The sequence below is a fragment of the Castor canadensis genome, chromosome 9 (assembly GCF_047511655.1).
Source record: "Castor canadensis chromosome 9, mCasCan1.hap1v2, whole genome shotgun sequence".
NCBI lineage: Eukaryota > Metazoa > Chordata > Mammalia > Rodentia > Castoridae > Castor > Castor canadensis.
Genome location: NC_133394.1, coordinates 122,352,439 through 122,374,604, shown reverse-complemented (window position 1 = coordinate 122,374,604; position 22,166 = coordinate 122,352,439). Strand labels below are relative to the sequence as shown.

Sequence of the window (22,166 nt, the reverse complement as noted above, 5' to 3'; positions counted from 1 at the left end):
TATCTTGAAAAAGCCTTTCGCAAAAAAAGGGTTGGTGGAGGGGCTCAAGGTGTAGGCCTTGAGTTCAAACCCCAGTACTGCAAAAAAAAAAAAGAAAGAAAGAAAAGAAAAACTAAAGGAACGAGCCAGGCAAGGCAAGGTGGAGCACACCTGTAATTCCAGCACTCTGGAGGTTGAGGCTCTCGAGTTCCAGGCCAGCCTGGGCTGCACAGCAAAGCCCTGGGGCTAAGGCATCATAGAGCACTTGCCTAGCACGTGCAAGGCCGCAGGTTCATCCCAGCACAGTGTTGACACTCCAACATGCAACACTACAGCCACTGGCAGTTTCATCACATCTCTCTCAGCCCTAATGGTCGCTGATAACCTAAGACATCACGTTTTGGGGCTGAAGTTTTCCGTTGCTTCAGACCAAAATACAGCAATTTATTCCTATGAACTTGGAAGTAATTGTGCAGAATAATCACTGGAGGGGGAGAGGACTTGCCGTTGTGGAGCTAAAGATAAGCAGAGAAAGTTTGTGCTGCTCTAGGCTCCAAGAACCCTGCATCTTGCTGGCTGTCACCTCCCCAGTGCTGGCCTGGGTGTGCCAGAGACACACAGCAGCCTCGATAACTGAAAGTGGGTCTGTACCAACCTCAGTTTCCACCCACAGTCGGCAGACTACACCAGAGCCCTTGTAAGCTAGGTAAGGAAAAGAGAGATTTCTTTGCATGTTCAAACTGTCCCTTTACAAAGGTCAACATTTACATCATGGACTCACATGCCTCCAAAGCAGGTGCAGCTCAAGGAGACCCACTGCTTCATCCCGTGACATCTTCCTTCATCTTCCATAATGCTGGATTAATCTCTTTGCCCATGCACTGACTGACACTTATTTGGTGGTACTGGGGTTTGAACTCAGTACCTGCTGGGAAGGCGCTCTACGCTTGAGTTACTCCATCAGCCCCTAGATCTCACTGTTGATTATGTGTTATTCAATGTCATAGGTTATTTATTGATTACATGTGTTATTTAATATTGTGAATTATTTTATACGTGAATCATATACTGGAAATATATAGTATATTCAGTATTAAATGCATATAAAATATATTTAATATAATACATAACTGAATATATTACTATAATTACATGTTAAATATATAACATAACTATTACGTTTTCAGTAAATCTATGTGATTAATTTGAATCAAAAGAGTCTTGGTGACTAAAACCATGCTTAAGTTTTTTTTCTTTTTTGCTTTGCATTGCTGGGGATGAACTAGGGGCCCCCACATGCTAGACAAGTGCTCTTCCACAGAGCCACACCCCAGACCCCTTAAGTTTGGCGGGGGGGGGGGTTGTCAACACTGGGGTTTGATCTCTGGGCTTTGCACTTGCAAAGCAGGCACTCTACTGCTTGAGGTACAACTCCAGTCCATTTTACTCTGGTTATTTTGGTGCTGGGGTCTCACAAACTATTTGCCCAGGCTAACCTCAAACATCAATCCTTCCAACCTCAGCCTCCCAGTTAGCTGGGATTACAGGCATGAGCCGCCACCAGCGCCCAGCACACTTCTAGTCTTTATAATTATTTGGTTTCAGATAATTTGTCATAGAACAGAAAACAGACTAAGGAACCAATAGATGCTCAAGTAATGTTAAATTGTCATTTGTGATATATAAATAACTATCACACACTTTACACTTGCAAACCAGTAGGCAGTTGGAGCTACATAGGTGCGTATCACGGACTCCCAGATTTTCATGGGTCCCCACATGCTGCCAACACCATCCAATATTTCAGTTAGGCTCTCCTGAATCCCTGGCATCTTTGTTATTAACCCCCCAGGGCTTCATGCATACCTCTGAGCTACACCCCAGGCTGCTTCCTCTTTTTATAAGGACACAAGTCCTGTTGGAGTAAGACTCCACTGTTACAACTTCATTTAACCTTAATCACCTCTTTTAAGGCCCCCTAGCTAGATCAAGGGCAAACACAACAAGGGGATTGGACTATGAGCCCATGATAAAAGCGAGAGCACACAAGGGAGGGGTGAGGATAGGTAAGACACCTAAAAAATTAGCTAGCACTTGTTGCCCTTAACGCAGAGAAACTAAAGCAGATACCTTAAAAGCAACTGAGGCCAATAGGAGAAGGGGACCGGGAACTAGAGAAAAGGTCAGATCAAAAAGAATTAACCTAGAAGGTAACACACACGCACAGGAAATCAATGTGAGTCAATGCCCTGTATAGCTATCCTTATCTCAACCAGCAAAACCCCTTGTTCCTTCCTATTATTGCTTATACTCTCTCTACAACAAAATTAGAGATAAGGGCAAAATAGTTTCTGCTGGGTATTGAGGGGGGGAGAGGGAGGGGGCGGAGTGGGTGGTAAGGGAGGGGGTGGGGGCAGGGGGGAGAAATGAACCAAGCCTTGTATGCACATATGAATAATAAAAGAAAAATGAAAAAAAAAATAGAGACAGAAACATGGAAGAACAAAATAGTTCCCTAGAAAAATGCTGGGTGCTCTGCTACCCCTCCTCTCAAAGGCATTATGCACACAAGAAAGAAGCCACACCATCTGCTTGCTACTTACCAGGAACCCCAGTAAAAAAGCTCAGGCTGGACACCTGATCCCCTGCCCCCCAGACTCATTCTTCCTGCACCTCTGCCATCACACCCAGTGACACAAGCCAGAACCTCCAATCCTCTCCCACCCCTCTACATCCAGGCCATCACCCCCTCTGCTGTTCCTGCTAGTCTCTGGTGAGAACCACAGACCCAAAGCCAGGCTGCAGAAGAGGCAGATGGATGAGCAGAGGGACCCCTGGCCCACTGGCTTCTCTCCATCCTCACCCCCACCCTCAACAGGAGCTCCTACTGCCTTGCGCTGTGTGCAGACAGCCTCCCTCCACCTGCACTCCCTGTCACAGTTACCTGTTAACCACTAAATCCTTTTGGCTTTCTTCTTTTTGTTTTTTGAGCTAGGTTTTCACCAAGTGGCACAGGATAGCCTCTCAAGTCTCCTGCCTCAGCCTCCCAGGTGCTGGGATTACAGGAGTGAACCACTACCCCTGGCAAGTACACCTTCTTTAGTGACTTTCTGCTGGGTTTAGTGGAGCAAAATGCAGTCTTTTCCATGGTCTTGACCCCTCCACCCCCACCCCACCACAACCCCACCTCCTGCCCTGGCCTGTCACTCCTGCTCCCTGTACCAGGACACTGGCCCTCTTTAGGTTCCTTGACTTGGTAAGCTTTTCCAGTCTTAGGACCTTCACAAATGTTGGTCCACCCAGTGAGGACGCGCATCTCCCTGTCCATCACAGACCCTTAGCATCCCCTCCCTGGAGACCCTTTTCTGACCCTCAGCTAACAGCTCCCATCATCTTGCCTGTTGGTTCTTCCAGAACACAATCCCCAGCTCCACCTCCAAAGACAGCCCCTGGAGGGGAAATTTCCCCTCTGTGTACCTATTACCCAACTCCCCATAGCCCCAAACCTAAGGCTATACTAGAAAAACAGCTGTTTTCAATGTAGCTAGTTCAAGCTAGCTTAATCCATATTTACTGGTTCTAGTTGTTGGCAAATAATTGCCATAAGTTCCTCTACAAAGTATGGTATTAAACACAGGTTTAAGCCATGTATGGTCGGCTATACCTGTAATCCCAACACTCAGAGGCTGAAGCAGGAGGATCAGGAGTTTGAAGCCAACCTGGGCTACACAGTGAGACTCTATCTCAAAGAAAAAAACATAGAAAAAGAAAACTAGAAGAAAAAAAGGTCTAATATATGCGCTATTTATCTGGAATGTCCCATTCATCATGCACAGTAAGTAATAAAACGAGTGACAGAAAGAATGGCACGTTTGTTAGGATGTTCTGTGGGCTCATTATGTGTGTTGTTTTGTTTTGATGCGGGGGATTAAAGCCAGAGCCTCACATGTCCTGTATGTGCTACTGAATTCCTAGACAAATTGTCCAGTTATTATCAATTGTGGTCATGGTTTCCAAATCAACTTTTTAAAAATACAAATAATTGTAAGTTAGGCAGAGACCATGATCAACAACAGTCAAAAGATAGGGGCTGGGGTGTTGCTCAGTGGTAGAGCACTTGCCTAGAATTCTCAGTTCCTGGATTTGATCCCTAGCAATACAGGAGTGGGATGGAAACCTACAGTCAGAAGAAACTAAATCCAGGGTCTTCCCCCCCACAATCAGAACTTACATACTACTGGCTTTTTTTTTTTTTTTTTTTTGCAGTACTGGGTTTTAAACTCAGGCCTTTGAGCTTTCTAGGCAGGCACTCTACCACTTGAGCCATGCCTCCAACCCTTTTTTTTTTTTTTAATTGCAAAAGCCCTCCTGGAACCTATAACCACCTTTAATATTGTCCCATGGAATTCTGCCAGTCACTGGGGAAAGGAAGCCCTTTTCAGAGCGTTATGGAAGGCAGGTGAAAGCAAAGGAAGCTCCTGAAGGAGGAAAGTACTCTCACCAAGACTAGGTATGGTCCAGAGCAAGGAATGAGGCCAGGGCTGGCAAACAGCCGTTGTCTTGTCACATGGTAAAAGACAAGACCAAGGTCTTGTTCAAAGGTTCTGGGAAAGCATTAAAGACTCAGACGATGACACTAGTGTTTCATGCGAGGTCAAGGGAAAACACCTAATTGCGGGTCTGGGGGTGTGTCTCAGTGACAGAGGGCTAGCCAAGAAAATTCTAGATTGAATGTTGTAGTAGCAGGTGGCCCTTGCCAGTCTTCAGAGGTCAGAAGAGATAATGAGGAAAACCTAAAGACAGTTACTCTCTAATAAGATTCATTCACTAGAATTAAGTGACAGTGGAGAAGGTGATAGATGGTATGGGACCAGGAGTTGGTCAAGTGTAATTATCTGTAGGGCATAAATTCAAAGGCTTCAGAAGAGAGGGAGGGCTGTGAGATTCAGATGGGAATCACAGAAAGATTGCCAAAGAGGCTTTGATTTGGCAAGGGGAAGTGCTCACAGGATTGCGACAGCCAGCACTTGGCCTGCCTTGCTCATTATTTAGTCATCAGCCTCCTTCAAGGGCCTGTGGTGACACAGAAAATAATGAAGCCACAGAAAATATGGCGGCTTCATTGGAGAGGGCTGGAAGAAAAGCCACATTCATTCAGAAGGACATGCTCATGGTTGTATTTTGAGAAAACACCCAAGGTGTCAGTGCATGCTGTCATACGTGGTGCTGGCTGAATGCCTGGGCGTTTTCCTCCTTCATTCCAGAAGTATTTATGGATTGCCTACTCTGTGGCTGACACTACCTCTACACCGTACATGACAGCATGCTAAAACGTGACAAATACCAGAGGCAGGAAGGAAAGGAGGGTGAGAGCACACTGGCAAGAAAGAGGAATGAGGATGAGGCACCCAGGCGTGGTGGTGTGTACGTACAAGTAGTTGGGTGGGGTCACAACTAGTTGGGAGGCTGAGGCAAAAGACTTGATAGAGCCCAGGAGTTGGAGGCCAGCCTGGGTAGCAGTGAGATCATGTCTCAAAAATAAATAAACAAATAAATAAATACAGGAGGCAGAGCAAAGACTTGAAGGAAGCAAAAGAGTGAATCGTTTGGGGAAGATGGTTCTGGGAAAGGGGCTGGCCAGTGCAAAGGCCCTGTGGCATGAACGGGCTGGCACACCACATTGAGAAAGCCAGTGTGATTAGAGTAAGCGAGTGAATGGGAGGTGACATTAAGGAGGTAATCGGGCTGGAAACATAGCGCCTCCTTGGCTTTTGGGTGAGATTGAGAGGTGCTAGATCGTTTTCAGAAGTAGAATAATGACCTGACTTCTGTTTAAGAGTCACTCTGGATAGTGAGACAAGATCACCGTAAAAGGGCTGTGGGTCCCAGTGGAAGCAAAGCAGCAAAGGAGCAGACGCCGCAGGCCCGCTGCCTGGCTCACCCGCAAGTGTTAGTCACCAGGCACATTACCAGGACGTGTGAGAACGTGGGGCTGTGCGCCTCCCACGTCCCCTGGAGAGGTGACTCCTGGCGTCCACTCTGGCTCCTTAGTACTCCCTGAGCTGGCTGCTTCTGTTCACTCACTGGCAAAGCTCCAGACCCCTTGAGGTGGAACCTGGAGCCCCCTGTGGAGCAAAGGCAAAGGAGGTCCCTGGCCAGCCATTGTTGCAGCAGGTGGGAGAGCCGGCCTCTGACAGCCTTCCCTTTGCTCTGCGGGCAGGACCTCCTGGAGGCAATTCTGTCACCTGTCCTCCCTCCTCATCTCAGCACACAGCAGGGGTGCCTGGGCCTGGTCAGTCCCCATGTTGCCCTCCTCTCCTGGCTTTATTGGGTCTCCTTAATTTTGAAAAAATATACTTCTTTCTTCTAATAACTACCCAGTAATAATTAGCAGCTCGTTCTAATTATGAAAAATGTATTGTTTTTTCTCCTATTCTTCATGGTCTATTAGAACGAGTGACCCTTTGGGGCTGTGAATGTAGTTCGGTGGGACGGTGCCTGCCTAGCATGCGGGAGGCCCTGGATTCAATCCCCAGGCCAAAAAAGCAAAAAACAAAAAAACCTTCAGCAAGTGTGACCTTCGTAGAGGACATAAAAGAGCAGAAAAAGAGGAAGAGGTACACACTTCTAAGCATCAGGTGGTGGGTAAGTCAGAACTACGACAGGTCCTTGTCCCTCCCGGCCATGCTTTCATGCTGGCTGTGGGCCACAGCTTCAGCTCTGGCTCATTCCCGCCTCACTTCATGACAGCGCCGTCCTTGTACTGCCTCTAGCCAACAAACTTTGGTGATATGCTTGTACAAAAAAAGAGGGTACATCTAAATAAATATGTGTAATACAGAGCCATGGGTGCCAAAAAGTCGTTCTTTCAGATGGTGATATATTTAAGCAGAGAACCTCTTTATTTATGGGGCCACTCATGATAAAGGAAGCACATTGAAGAATGCAATTATTCAGACACAAACCCTACCTCCAAGAAACTCCATCTCTGTTAAGGAAAAAGAGCCTAAGTACAAAAGCAAGCATCATAGGAAATGCCATAGGTCCTACACCATGTGTAATGATTATCGACCAGTCAGTGCTAACCAATCATAGTCCTACAGAACCACTTAAGTTTGTTTATTACACTCCTACACACTGACGACTTCTACTTTATGTCAGCCATCTCCAGGATCCACCCTTCATTTTTATTTACTTATTTTTGACAGTACTGGGGTTTGAACTCAGGGCCTTGGCACTTGCTAGGCAGGCATTCTACCACTTGAGCCACTCCACCAGCCCTTTTTTGTGAGGGTTTTTTCAAGGTAGGGTCTCTCGAACTATTTGCCCCAAGCTGGATTTGAACCTCAATCCTTCTGATCTCTGCCTCCTGAGTAGCTAGGATTACAGGTGTGAGCCAGCTGCACCTGGCTAAGAAAACTCTTTCCTCACCTGGCACAGTGGCACACATCTGTGATCCCAGTACTTGGGAGCCTGAGGCAGGAGGATCTCTAGTTCCAGGACAGTTTGGGCTACATAGCGAGAGACCCTGTGAAGTAGGTGGTTTACAGTTGGAGAAACTGAGTCACAGGGTAACTAGATTACCTGCTTTGAGTCACATGACATAGACACAGAGCCTGGATGTCCACCTAGGCAGTCCGGGCTTAGCAATTCTGCTGTGGAGATGGATTTGGTGTGAGCAGTGAGCTCTTTCTCGAACTGTCCATTTTACTCCAGCCAAGCCCTTTCCTCACTGTCATGGGACCAGCCAGTGCTGAATGGTCATGAGAACGACGGGACCCCCCTGCACCCAATGCCGCATCTCAGCCTTTTGTAATCTAGCTAAACCCCAAGGTAAACCAGCAACCACCACATTCCTCCCAGGCTGAGTCTGAGGTAGGACGATGATCTTCATGGACAAATATGTCACAGATATTTGCTGGGAGCATATAAAACAAAAACTGAGGCAAAACATGAGGCCTGGGATCTCCTGTTAACAGCAGTTGTGGTGTCCCATTGAGTTTTCTGTGTCACCAAAGCCTCCCGGTTGTAGTTACACAAAAGCAACTTTGTCTTGAGAAGGCTCCTGAGAACAGGGGCCTGACCTCGGCAAGGGCTTTCTCTACTCAGACCCATGACATTAGTTTTTAAAATAATGACAGTACTTTACTCCTTTTTTTTTAAACTTTGGTACATGAAATGCTTTATAAAAATGATGAGGCAAGTCATAGTGCTCTGAAAGGTAGCACTGTGTGTGTGTCATTGTGTGTGTGGGTGTGTGTCAGTGTGCATGCATGTGTGTGTGTGTGTGTGTGCACACTCATGCTCCAGAGATGGGATCCAGGGCCTCCCACATGCTGAGCACATGCTCCACCACTGAGCTCTCCCCCCAGCCCCAAGGTGGGTCCCCTTTTTACGGCTGGTGTTTCCTTGGTCAGGTAGGGCACCCTGTCCCTGTTTCGGTTGCACAACACCCAGCATTCATGGCACCCACGCACGGCCCACTGTGCACGTAGTTAACTCTCGATCACCCATGTGTGGATTATCCATCCTTTCTGAGAACAGGCTGTCTTCCGCCCACACTCAGGGAGCATGACCAAAGCTGACTATGAGCCAAAGCAGGATGCAATCAGGACCCAAAGTTACCAGTGAGCCCCTTCCACCTGACAGACAACCTCTGGGCACCCACTATAGTATTCATGCCAGGCCACCAGGTTTGTAAGAACCAAAACATACAGTACCCCCAAAGACAAACCTCGTGAGCTAGGGTGAGTGGATGTTGCTTTCTTGATTAATGTGACTGACAGTAATCTATGCATGAAATATCCATTTTCAGAACCAGGAATCTGTGGAGACCAAAAGACTGGTTTTTCCCCAAAAAAACACAAAGGGTTTCCAGAGCTCCACGAATACTTTGCCTTCTGATGCTTCCTAATGCCATCCTTCCCAAATGGCTTCAGAGAGGTAAAGATTGGTTTTCTAAAATAATCCCATCCTAAAACTGCTGATGTGTCTGTCACCAAAAGACTGACTAGACAGAGTCAAGCACTTCTAGTATACTATTGGTTTGCTTCCTGTATTTTATAAACATATGTACTATATACATTTAAACATACCCACACATCATCTTTACATAAACTAAGTTCCCATGACAAACAAAAACCGGAGTCGCAACATAAAAAGAGCACTTTTACCATATTGTAAGTTCTATGAATTAAGCTGTGGCTTTTTTCTCAGGTGTTCTTAAGCCATATCAGAAAGAAGAGAAAGGGGGCTAGGAATATAGCTCAGTGGTAGAGCACTTACCTAGTGTGCTCAAGGCTCTGGGTTCAATCCCCAGCACCCACAAGAAACAGGAAGAAAGCAGAGGAAAGGTAGAGTGAGGTATAGTTGAAAGATATGTACCTTTTATGACCAGTTTACTGTGGGCTTACCAAGAGATGCTATCTTGAACTCATTCAAATCAGTGTTCATGGGGAGGGGAGATGCAGCCTCAAATTCCTACAACTGCAAGTGAACTAGCAGTGGTTTGAGGATGTTGATAATTTCCATAAGAGCTTTCTGGTAAATACCACCTACTAACTCACCTGTTTCCTGGTCATTTATTCCTCCAGACACTCCCTTTCTTTCACTGGAAAATTCCTCCCTGCACCATCTTCAGAGCAAAGATAAGAGATTCTAAAGGAGGGGGAGGTGCAAGCTTGTAATGCCAAGAGGCTGAGGCAGGAGAATCCCAAGTATCAGAGGCAACTTGGTGAGACTCCATCTCAAAAAAAAAGAAAAAGAAAAATGTTTTCTAAGGGCTGGAGAATGTAGCTCAGTAGCAGAATGGCTTGCCTAGAATGTGCAAGTCCTGGGTTCAATATCCACTACCATGAATAACTAAATAACTAAAACTCCAGAAGATCTCTCCTGCCCCTACCCTATCTCCTCTTTCCCCTTCCACACGCAGACAGGATGAATGCAAAATCAAGGTCAGACCATCTCAGGAGCGCTCCCCGACGGGGTGACTCAGGACCTCACACACAGGTGGCAGGGTGCCATCTCCCCTTGAATCTCTCCAGTACATTTCCCACAACTTGAGGTGGCAGGGGAACAATTAATTACTTATTATCATTTCTACACCAGTTCTGTGTGGGGTCCCGGGGCTTGGAAGTGTCTGCATCTCCATGATGGAAAATCTTTCCCAGTTGGTGCTCTGAAGCGATTACTCTCAGCAGGTGGCTATTTTAACTAACACACACCTCTGAGGATATTAAACCAGGAAGTTGACACCATCATAAGACACAGTGACTGCTCCCAAGAGGAAAAATGTATCTTTTCATCGAGCCAGGATTTGAAACGCTCCAATATAACTCTTAGTTTGGAATCACTCTGACAAGCACTTCAAGCTGCATTTAGCGTCTTCATTGCAAACACATCCTTTTTTCCAAGTCTTATGAATCCTAAATTTGAGCCCTCTTCAGACTATGTTTTTTCCAAGATTACTTAAATCCTCTGGAATAACCTAATCATGCATGGTTTCACCTGAGACTGGGTCCAGTTTAAGGAACTCTCCCTCTCCTGTATGTGCACACACACCTCCACCCCCAAAACCCCAGTGTCCTTCCTGAAAAACCAGGGAGAGCCCTTAGGGGAAGGAGGGGCCTGTCTGAAATAGGCAAATGACTTTTCAGTAGCAAAGTTCAATTGTTTGGTGCATGGTTTACTTTTAATCTTGGATTTAAGAGTAAACCTGGGGGCTGGGGATGTGGCTCGGTGGTAGAGCCTTGCCTGTCCTGCCTAAGGCAATGATTAGAGCCCCAGCACCATGGGGTGGGGGGTGGAGGGAAAAGCAGAATTTAGAGAGCAAATTCAATGGTTGTGCAAGAAAATAATTTCATCTACAGTAACCTTCTTTTTAAAAAAATCACTGCACTAGGCTGGGCGCTGGCGGCTAATGTCTGTAATCCCAGCTACTAGGGAGGCAGAGATCAGGAGGACTGGGGTTTGAGGTCAGACTGGGCAAAAAGTGAGACCCTATCTAAAAAATATACAACACCCAAAAAAAGGCTGATGGAGTGGCTCAAGTGATAGCAAGTATGAGACCCTGAGTTCAAGCCCCAGTGCTGCCAAAAAAAAATCATTGCGTATTTGGTTACTAGTAAAGCAAAGAGTTTAATGTTCACATTCTTATCTATGAGAAAAAAAAAATGAAGAGTAGTCTTCAACACTAGAGTAAGACTCCAGAAACATGCAGCTTCCTTGTTTTCTTCCTTATTTTATACCCAGTGTCACCAACTGCTTTGGGCAACAGAGTGGGACCCTGTTTCGTATAGATAATAGATAGACAGATAATATAGTATTAAAAAACAGTCAGGCATGGGGGTGCATGCCTATAATCCCAGCACCCAGGAGGCTGCAGCAAAAGGACTGTGAGTTCTAGGCTAGCTGGACTACATGACCAAGACCCTGCCTCAAAAACTAAATAAATATGTTGACCATTAAAACTATAGATACTGACATAAAAACACTGCTGAGTTCTTAACCCTACATGCTTCTGAAAGGTCATGGCCAAGAGGATGATAAATCTTCACAATTTTGGGGGAGGTTTTTTGGCTACTGGGGTTTGAACTCAGGGCTTCACACTGCTAGCCAGGCACTCTATCACTAGAACCACTCCACCAGCTCAAATCTTCAAAATTTAATTCATGTTCAGAATACATTCAAAAAACATTCTAGCAGGGCAGGGTGGTATACATCTATAATCCCAGCTACTGGGGAAGCAGGAGGACTACAAATTCCAGGTCAGTCTGAGCAATTTAACAACTAAACATAAAATAAGGGGATGTAGCTCAGTGGTAGATGGCGTGCCTAGCATGCCTGATGCCCTGGGTTCAAGCCTCAGTAGGGGTGGTAATAAAAGACTCTTGATCTGGCGACTTTAAGTGAAGCCAACTAGCCAGAGAAGGAGGGCAGAGCCTGGCTAGTGGCTTTGCTATTGTCTTCATTTGACAAATACTGAGAGTCAATCATGAAGCTAAGAGCTTGTGAAATTTCTGATTTCTGATCATCCTGGGTTGCAGCATCCTATGGAGTAAGAGAGACCTGCAACGTGTCTATCAGAACGATGTGAGGGGCAAGGTGGACAGGGAAAATACAAAAGCCCAAATATCTTCTCCTCTGTCCCCCAACCCCCGATGGTGCCTTCCTCCCCCACGGTGTCCCTCTCAGACACCTCTGACATCAGATCATCAATCTCATAAAGATTATTGCTTAAATTAATAGCAACCAAACACCCACACAGTGCTATCTTCTCTTGGTTGAGTACTTTTGTCTGTGGAGAGGTCGTGGGACACCTGCAACTCTCAATTGCTCTTGGTCTATTTGCTAACCTTTTGTGCTCGAAACTGTGACAAAACCTTTCAAGTTGTTTTGCCATTCTCTGCTTCCCTCCTCTGAAAAATTTGTAGGATTCCACCTTAGGGCTTTTTTTTTTTTTTTAGACAGGTCTAGGTCTGCAGCCCAGGTTGGCCTTGAACTCAGTATCCTCCTACCCCAACCTCCCAGGACTGGAATTAAAAGCATGCAACACACCACCACGCCTGGCTCAGGAATACATTCTTAATCTATATTCCTTCTAAAGAAAACCAAATGAGTCATTAGAAGGCTACCAGAAAAAAAAAAAATTGCTTTTAGTTGAAATGGGTAATGACCTGTAAGTACCTTGAAGTTCATATCTTACTACCCTTTGATAAATCTGTAGAAAGAAGCCACAACCTCAAACGCCTTGGGACAGCGCCTAAGAGTTGATGAGATTTCATCTAAAAAAAAGCGAGTCACATAGTTGAAAATGTCCATTTCCATTTATTTAAATTGATCAGTGATCGCCAGCTGTCACAATTTGTAGGCCTGCCCTTTCTAAAGATTCAAGTTTTAGTGCGAAACAACGAAGGCTCGGGGGAGTGCTGCCTTCAGAGGCCAATCACGGCAGGAAGACGGCCTCTGCCTCGGTTAACACTGATGAGATGCCCAAGCCACCAACGCTTCTGCAACCTCACTTAATAATCCTAGCCTAAAAAGTCACCTGTGCCTCTGGGCGGCCCAATCATGTGTTTTCAAGAATGAAAAAAAAAATCTGTTTCTTTTACGGAAAAAGACTCGTCACTACAGAAAACACGACGAGGCTGTATGATTATCTGCTTTTCCAAAAGCTGACGTCTTGAAAACCTTTTTATAACCCCTTTACTTCCCACTAAATATGCCAGGGTCGGAAGGAACGGGCGAGACAGGAGCTAAAGAGTGAAGAGAAAGGCGGGGAAATAGTTCCAAATGGGGACCCCTACGGAAGACTCGGGGACAGTAGTTAGAAGGAACATCCAAACCCACCTTACCTCCGGTAAATACTCCAGTCGCCCACTTCGGAAATTAACACCATTCACACACAGCTGAGCAGCAATTGACACAGCTAGGAAGCAACCTACCGCATCTTCGCCCTCTTTTTCATGTAAAACCAAAAGGATTGTGTCCAGCTACTCCCCCACCGGGCCGCTGCCAGCCACAGACCGGTTGAGGCTTAAGTCCCAGGCCCTGGGAACTTCAGTGAGTCCCAATTTCCCAACTTTTGGAGACCTGCGCAGAGAATCTCCCCACGAGTAGACAACTCCCCCCAAAAAAGCCTGACTTCTCACTGTCCCAGGCTGCACATTCCAAAGTGGGGAGCAGGGGCGGGAACCCGCGGGCGGCTCTCGGGGGCTCGATTCCCGGCACGATCAAGATCGTGACCCGCAGGGCGCGGCGGGGGCGAGCGGTGCGGTGCGGTGCGCGCGGTGCGGTGCGGTGCGGATCGGTGCGCGCGGGGAGCGCTCAGTGCCGGCTCTCCGGCCCTTCCCTGTTCCCCGCCGCCCGCCTCCCGCGGCCCTCCCCCAGCCGGGGCCATTGGCCTCACAGTAGCAAGGTTGTCTCTGTCTACTCCCTTCCCTTAAACTCACCAAACCAGATTTTTACTCCCAACACCGGCAACTTCCCGTAAATCTGCACTGAAATTTTATCCTCCTCGCTGAGCCTCCGCTGGCCAAAGGCCAGTGCAACATTCCTGTTGTTTTAGGAGCGCAGATACCTTAGCTGAAGGTTAAAAAAAAATCGGCCTTGATGGAGAGATTTAGGGACTTCACCAGATGGACTCCTCTTCCCTGCTCAGAAAGTCACATCCATTTCACACAAGCCAGATCGGACCCCAGAAGTGGCACCTGTTCTACCTGGGGACATCGGTGCGAGTCCCGGTCCCCGTCGGGCTGTCCAAAGAAGTCCAGCCTGAGCCACGTTTGAGGACTGCGAGATCCTGCGTCTGAATCGCGGGCCGATCGGTCCCTCCCACCCCGGCCTTGGGAGCAGGTAGGATGGCAGCAAGCCCCGCGGCGGGCCTAGAGGACGCAGGACCTCCCCGAGCGTCCTTACCTGCGGAACAGCATGGCTCGAACGAGCGCAGGAAGGCACGTCACGCGGACCGAGCCCTGACCTTAGCGGGGCCTGCACAGCAGGGCCTGGGGCCTGGGCGCCGCGCCTTCAAAGTGGTTCATTTTAATGCGCTCTGACCTGGTGTTACAGCTGGTTTCTAGAAAGGGAACAAAAACAGTGCACTGAGCAACTGCAAGCCAAGCCCTCTCCGAGCTAACCTTGCCTGATCGCCGGGGAGCTGGCTCGAACTCCGACCCCGGCCCCTCTCCCACCCACCCCACCCCCGCAGTACCTGTTTATACAAGAGTTAAGCGGCCTCCTGCATTTCAATCGGACGATAAGCCTGTGTGTAGGCGCGGAATCAGCCTAGAGGAATCGAATTCGGTGACTAAACAAACCAGAAGAGGAAGCGGGCACCACCGGGAGCCTAAACCGGAGTTGTGATTTCGGGTTGCAATGTCATATGCAACTGAGAAAAAAAAAAAAATACCCTTTCTTATTGGGCCATTTTAAAGAAGGAATGTCCTACAAATACATACGTCTGTACAAAATTTTGCTGCTTAAATGGGTTCACACACACGAAGAACTTAGAAGGGTACCTGGCGCCTAGTCATGTCTTGTTATTTTATATTGTGGCCTTTCTTTTCTGAAAAGCAGAAGGTGGGGTCAGAGTGAGATGTGGACTCCAGGCCCAGCGTGACCACACACTGGCTATGAGGTCAACAGCAAGTTGTTTAACTGCCCTCCCCCCAACTTCTGGAAGATTCTAAGGACAGAAGCTCTGTGGCTTACATTCATTGTGGACAGTGAAAAACAAAGTCTGAAAAAGGATGGACAAGTGATTTTGGCGTCACTTAGAAGTTCCAAGGGCAACAAGTGACAGGGAGATACTTTTGTTCTGCGTTCCAGGAAGCTCGCTAATAGAAAGAGAACTCAGGACAGAGCTATCAACCGGCCGTGTATCTTAACTCTGATTTGCATTTAGGCACTTGACCTGCTGTCTAACCCTGAAAGTTACTTATCCTGTTCAGTTAGAAATTAGTGCCCTGTGAAAACTGGGCAGGGCCATTTGAAAACTTTGTGAAATAGGTTTTAAAACTCTTGAATATTAAAAAGTGATTATTAAAGATTAATATGTGATCAGTCTCCACCCTGTCTTCCATTTAGCTTCACATTTAAACAGAGAAATCATAATTCTTTACATTAATGAGCTCATTTGTACTTTACACAGCACTTTCACACCCCCCCCCCCACCTTATCTGATCCTTACCCACAAGCAGCGCTTTTTATCTTCCCTGGGGAGAAGGAGGGGATGGGGTTTGGACCCAGGGCCTCCAGCATGCTAGCAAGCCTCTGCCATTCCAGCCCCGCCCTCTCCAGCACCCTTTTTTGTGGTTTTTGAGACAAGATCTTGCTGTGTAGCCCAAGCTGGGCTGGCACTTGGAGACCCTCCTTCCCTCCTGAGGGCTGATTTATCCCCAGTTTGGAGATGAAGACACTGCAGTCCCAGAGGTTAAGTAATTAGTCCATGTTTTTCCCTGAGTGGTGAGTTGAAGACTATTTTCCAGGTCGAGTTAACTCTAAAAGCATTATTTTACCACCTTTAGGAAAGGTGATTCCTTAAAGCCAGTCAAAAACTCTGAAATACTTTAGATCCTTTTGATCTTTTATCTTCCTATGCAGCAAAATTTAACCCAGACCAATCCACCATTTTCTAGATTCTTGTCCACACAGGCCAGTCAGCACTGGAACAAAATGCAGTAGGAAAATTCCTGGGTTCTCACACCATGCCTGAGGGTTGACACCAACAGGCATGCTGGTTCCACCACCCTAAGGCAACTTGAAACCCCAGCCCTACTCTGGCCTGAATTTTTCTTTTCTTTCTCAGAAGTATTTAGACTGTGGCCTAAGAGACTCAATGTCAGGGACCCTCTGAGCTCAGTATTCAAGAGGGACTATTCTCTGACTCACAGATTTTTCCACTTTGGACAGGTTTTTCAGCAGGAAGCACTGGGCCAAAGGCTAGGGTATAATGACCAGGAAGGAATTATAGAATGAGTGTGAAAAAGCTGGGGTAACTCTGAGTGTGGTAGTGCACATCTGTAAGCCCAACACTCAGGAATCTGAAGATGGAGGACTGTGAGTTTGAGGCCAGCCTGGGTTACATAGTGGGATCCTGCCTCAAAAAAAAAAAAAAAAGATGGAGCTGTAGCTCTGTGGTGGAAGGCTTGCCTAAAACTAAAATGAATGTGAATTTGTAACAATCAGTAGAGCTGCAGCCAGGGAATATAGCCTCCAGGAGGCCCAGGATCCAGGAAGCAAGTCCTCCTGGGGGCTCTGAGTCTATTACTTTCTCTTCTTAGTTCTGCCCACTGGCGCCTATGAAGTAAGTATAATTTGTATTCCTACTTTCCTCTGCTCTCCCCTGGAATATGGCAGACAAGATTATTTTTGTTGCCCAGAGTGATCTTAAACTCATACACTCAAGTCATCCTCTGCTTCAAGCCTCACAAATAAACAAAATAGACTTTTTTCCTTTTTCTTTTTGGTGGTCCTGGGGTTTATGAACTCAAGGCCTCACACTTGCTAGGCAGGCACTCTATTACTTGAGGCATTCCACCAACCCCTTTTTGTGTTAGACACATATTTTCCAGATAGGGTCTCACTTTCATTTTGCCCATGCTGGCCTTGAACCTAGATCTTCCTGATCTCTGCTTCTGGAGTAGCTAGGATTACAAGCACGAGCCACTAGCACCTGGCTAAAAAAAAATATATATATATATACATATATATTTTATATATATATATTTTTTATATATTTATATATTTTTTTGTGGTATTGGAGTTTGAACTCAGGGTCTACACCTTGAGCCACTCCACCAGCCCCTTTTTGTGTTGGATATTTTCAAGATAGAGTTTCGCTTTCATTTTGCCCAGGCTGGCTTCAAACTGCTCTGCCTCCTGAGTAGCTAGGATCACAGGCTGTGCTACCAACACCCACCAAAAATGGATTTTTTTTAAGTGGCAGGTGATGGCAAAAGAAACTTAAGCCTTCCTTCTTTCTTTATTGAGGCTGACCATCATGCCTGTTTATTTATTGTTGTTATTTTAATTCTCAGAGCAAGGGGGGTGGGGTTGGGGGGGGAGTGGCACAAACAATGTATACACATGTAAGTAAATGTAAAAATTATAAAATAAAAGGAAAAAAAAAACAATTCTCAAAGAAAACCCCATCCTCCTGGGTCATTTTAGTTTTCTAGACCCCTCTCTGCCTTTGTGTTTCTGTTTCTGTCTTTCCCTTCTGTCTTTGAGACAATGTTCTGGAGATTGATTTCTAATAGATTTGAATTTGAATCTCAATTTCACCTCTTGGCAGTTAGGACAAATTGCCTAACTGCTCTGAACTTCAGCTCTTCGTCTGTGACATAGCAACATGTACCCCAGTGGGTTTCCTTGAGTTAAATGAGAGGTGAATCTTCAGCATGATTTCTGGCATTTAGAAAGTACTCAGGAAGTGACATTTCCTTTTGTAAATGGAAAAAACCTAGTCTAGGGTTCACAAAGAATTGTCTTTTCCATATTCAAATCTTAGCTCGAAGAACGCTGTGCCAAGACACCCTCATCCAAAGAGGCAAGTTCAGACCTTTGTAAAGAACGCATTATAATATTAATGACTCCGTGCATAACACCTCCAAAGATACATGTATGACCACTCTGATCAGTGTGAGGAAAGAAAGGGTATGGCCTAAATCATTTACAGCGCATGCCCCATGGCTCAGATTAGGAAACCGAGGTCCTTAGCAGTTGCTGGAAATTTCTAATAAGTAACAGCCAGGGTTTTTTTTTTTTTGCTTGTCACTATTCCACACTGCCAGAACTATGGCTACTCTTGAGCGGGTTCAAGGAGCTCTGAAAGATTGGTTTAGTTCTAAGTTGGGTTGTGGGGGAAGGGCCAAGTGATTCTAGCCAGAGCTTCCAAACACATTTTGGAGTCACTAATCCAAAAGAACACAGTTACAGATTTGTGCCCTGTGAGATGTGAGGCATGCCAATTCCACAGAGGAAGTTTTCAACTCTCTGACCAGCCGTAGGACAATAGTGCAGGGGGTGGAAGTTAGCAAAGTTGGCTTCATGGCAGGTGTGGGGTCACAGGCATCTTCCTACCCTCAGAGCCTCAGCTTGCTGCTGCTGGTGCTACCTACCTCCCCACTCACCATGAGGATTGAGTGAAATCACAAATACACACACACAGCCCCCAATCTTTTTTTTTCTCATCCTGGTGCTGGGGATCAAGCCCAGGGCCTCACCAATGCTAGACCAGCGATGGTCCACTGAGCTACACCCACCAAGCTAGGTAATTTTCAGCATACATCAGTTATCTTTCTTAAAATCATAGACCATGAACTAAAATGGCCCCCGTAAAGCCTAAACACACAGTAATGCAAAGAGCTTAAAACAGTAGGGCACATGGTAATTGCAATATAGCTGCTGTTATTGTTATTTCTCTGCGTGACAAGGCTTTGCTATGACAGTGATGAGGTCATGATAACTAACTATTGGATGGGGTGACTGGGGTGTTTTTTCTTTATTTTTCGTGGGAACTGACCTTTTGGGTCCCATTTTACAGTGTTAGGAACAGCAATGTCCTCACAAAGATTTTACTTTCTCCCTGTTTTCCTTCATTTCTCCTAATTTTACCTGAAACAATACTGAGGTAGGATTAAAAACCCCCACCTGGCCCAAGCTTCCTATAGAGGCTGGTGAGATTTTCCCAACAAAAATTCTTCAAAAACTGAATCCTATTTTAATCCAGAACACACAACTTGACCTACAGTCCTCTCCTCACCACAGTTTCTCCCCATATGGGGACCACACCCATTTGTTTTGTTTTTTAAGACAAAACAAAACTTTTCATTCCCAACTTTTATATCAAATCCCCCGTGGTTCAAATATGTACAAATGCAAGACACGTTATTCTCAGGTACTCTCATCCAAAGGATTAAGCCCACCGGCCAACCCCAGAGAGCAGTCTGTCCCCAAAAGGTGACAGGGCCATTCAGAAATCTATTAGGAGTCTAGTTTGGCAGCTTCTATGCCACACGGTAGGAGGGCCCCTAACTGAATTTTAAAAATTTACTGAGTTCACAGAAAAGGGAATTAAGTATAGCAGGGGTTCCCTCTGAACCTTAATCTCAGAAGTCAAATCCTTCATTTTGAGAAAGGCCTTCAACACAAGGAGTCCCTTGACCTTCGTTCTTGCACAAATAGCTCTGCCAAAGCCTGCCCCGCTGAGCGGGAGGGAGCACGCATGTAAATTATAGGCTCTTAAAGGCCCACTCAAGACCGAGAAATGGTTTTGTTATGGCAACAAATGCTATTAATTCTTTTGTATCCCTTTAAGACTTATTCCCCACCAGAGCTCCAGCTCTCTGTTTATTTTATAATGGAAAACAGCTCACATGAGGAACTCAATCACTCAGCAATGACTTATCAGAAAAAAATGCCAACAAAAAATTGCTAATATTTATTAAGCGCTTACTAGAGCATTTGCCAGTCACGGCCACACACTTTCCATGTATTAACTAGGTAATCCTTAAAGCAGGGCTGCTAGAGCGAGACTGCTCTGGTTCTCATGCTATAGATGAAGAGTCCAAGGCACAGAGCAGACAAGTGAGGAAACTGAGGTCCCACAGCTAGGAAGTGGCAGAGCCAGAGTTATCCAGGCAGCCTGGCCCCACAGCCAGATTCCCAGGCCTCGCACAGTATCGTGTCTGTGTCTGTGATTGTATGTATGTGTGTTTATTCTCTCAGTGATATTCCTGGGTGTCGAATGAATCATTGAATATGGATACATGTTTAAATTAGATGATTTCCATATTTAGAGCTGTGTATCAAGAGAGATAGAGGCTAGCTCAGCTAAAACCTGAGGTGTAGGGTCATACTTGAGGATGAATAAAAGTGTGTTTTCAAAAACTAATTAAGGTTTTAATTTGAAATGTACTGTAGGGGATGAATATTTTACAGGAAAGAATTAATTGCAGGTGTGGCCACATTGGCTGTCCATAAAAGCCACATAAAATATTGTGGATGTTCTTTCCTATCCCTATGTGTATCCACCATCCATCAATCTATCTATCCATCCATCCATCCATCCATCCATCCAACACCAGGGTAAGGACAGTAGCTAACAGCAAATCTGAGCTGGGTGTGGTGGTGCACATCTGTAATCCTAGCATCAGGCAGGCAGAGGCAGGAAGATCACAAGTTTGTTTTTGTTTTTGTTTTTTTAATTATTACCTATTAATTCTTTCTTTCTTTAATTTTTGGTGGCACTGGGGTGGCACTGGGTGGCCTGTGTGCTTGCTAGGCAGGTGCTCTACCACTTGAGCCACTCTAGCAGCAGCAGATCACAAGTTTAAGGCCAGCCGGCGCTACATAATGAGACAACGTCAAAGAAAACAACAACAAAACCCCACAATTAATTTTGACTCCAAATCCTGTCTCTGCTTCCCACTAGCTGCATGGCTGTGAGCAAATACCTTGACCACTTGGGGAGTGTAAATCCTCACTGCCACCCACCTCAGTGGGAAGAATCGTGTCTTCTTTTAGGAGCACTGGGTGAGACTGAACTGAGGGCCCGGCGCTGGCTCAACCAGCACTCTACCACTTGAACCGTGTCCCAAGTCTTTTTATTTTTACTTTGTTTTCAGATAGGGTCTCTTGATAGCTTTGCCCTGGCTGGCCTTGACCTTTGATCCTCCTACCCCCACACAGACTTTCATGTTTTTCTGATCAGGGTGCTGGGGACAGCAGCAGGCCAGGCCGCATCTAAGTTCTCACTGTTGTGATCACTCACGCAGCCTTCCATCCATTCTTTCATCCCATGAACACGTATCAAACATCTACCATGTGTCAGAGTCTGTGCATCGAGCTCCTGAAGACAGAAAGGGAAATGAAGCACATTTCAGGATGGAATGTGCCTATAATGCCAGCTACTCAGGGGGCCCCAAGGCAGGAAAGTTCAAGACCCGTCTGGACTACATAGACCCTTTTTCAAATAAAATTAAAAAGGGCTGGGAGTGGGGTATAGTTCAGTGGTAGAGCACTTGCCTAGCAGACGAAGGCCCTAGGTTCAAGCCTCAGTATCAGAAAAATAAAAAAATAACAAAATAAATAAACAAATAAATAAAATAAATGAAATAAGGTTCTAATTCTCAAGGAACTCATGTTTTATGGAAACAGGTAAATGACCAGCAATGGCTGTACAGTGTATAAATCCAGGATGGGGTAGTTACTTACACATTCTAACTTAGACTTACTGGACTGGCCTAGGGAGGTGGCATCAGAACCCAGAGGCTTGAAGGTTGCCTAGGAGTTAGTTAGGTAAAGCAGAAGGGAGCAAAAATCATTAAGAAACCAAAGTGTGATAGACTCATGAAGTGAGGGCAAGGAGTTGTCTAGGGCTGGAGGATTGGAGCAATGGTGTAAGACAAAATCAACAGATATAAGGAAAATTGTCATAACAAGGAGTTTCTATGGGTTTGTTGTTGTTTTGAGATAGGGTCTTGCAATATAGGTGAGACTGGTCTCAAACTCTCAATCCTACGCCTCTCCCTACCGAATTCTGAAATTACCCACCATGTCAGGCTGCAGAAGGTTTTAAATAGAGAGTGCTGAGTGTAGGGTGTGGTGCCACACACCTGTAATCCCAGCACTCTAACAAAGAGACAAGGGGACTGAGAGTTCCAGGCCAGCCTTGGCTATATGGTGAC

The 22,166-nt window shown here is 45.9% G+C and overlaps 1 protein-coding gene across 2 annotated transcripts in view; it reads right to left on the bottom strand.

Annotated features, from left to right (window-relative positions):
* The window catches only part of Rbm47 (RNA binding motif protein 47), a 127,613-nt gene extending 113,843 nt beyond the window's left edge, over window positions 1–13,770 (bottom strand). The window contains exon 1 of one of the 2 annotated variants that reach the window (XM_074042405.1): window positions 13,332–13,770. In XM_074042405.1, coding sequence (XP_073898506.1) covers window positions 13,332–13,375 — 44 coding nt within the window. In that variant the 5' untranslated portion in view covers window positions 13,376–13,770. The remainder of the gene's footprint in view (window positions 1–13,331) is intronic. The other variant, XM_074042404.1, reaches the window with a different exon arrangement.
* Between the last annotated feature and the right edge of the window lie 8,396 nt (window positions 13,771–22,166).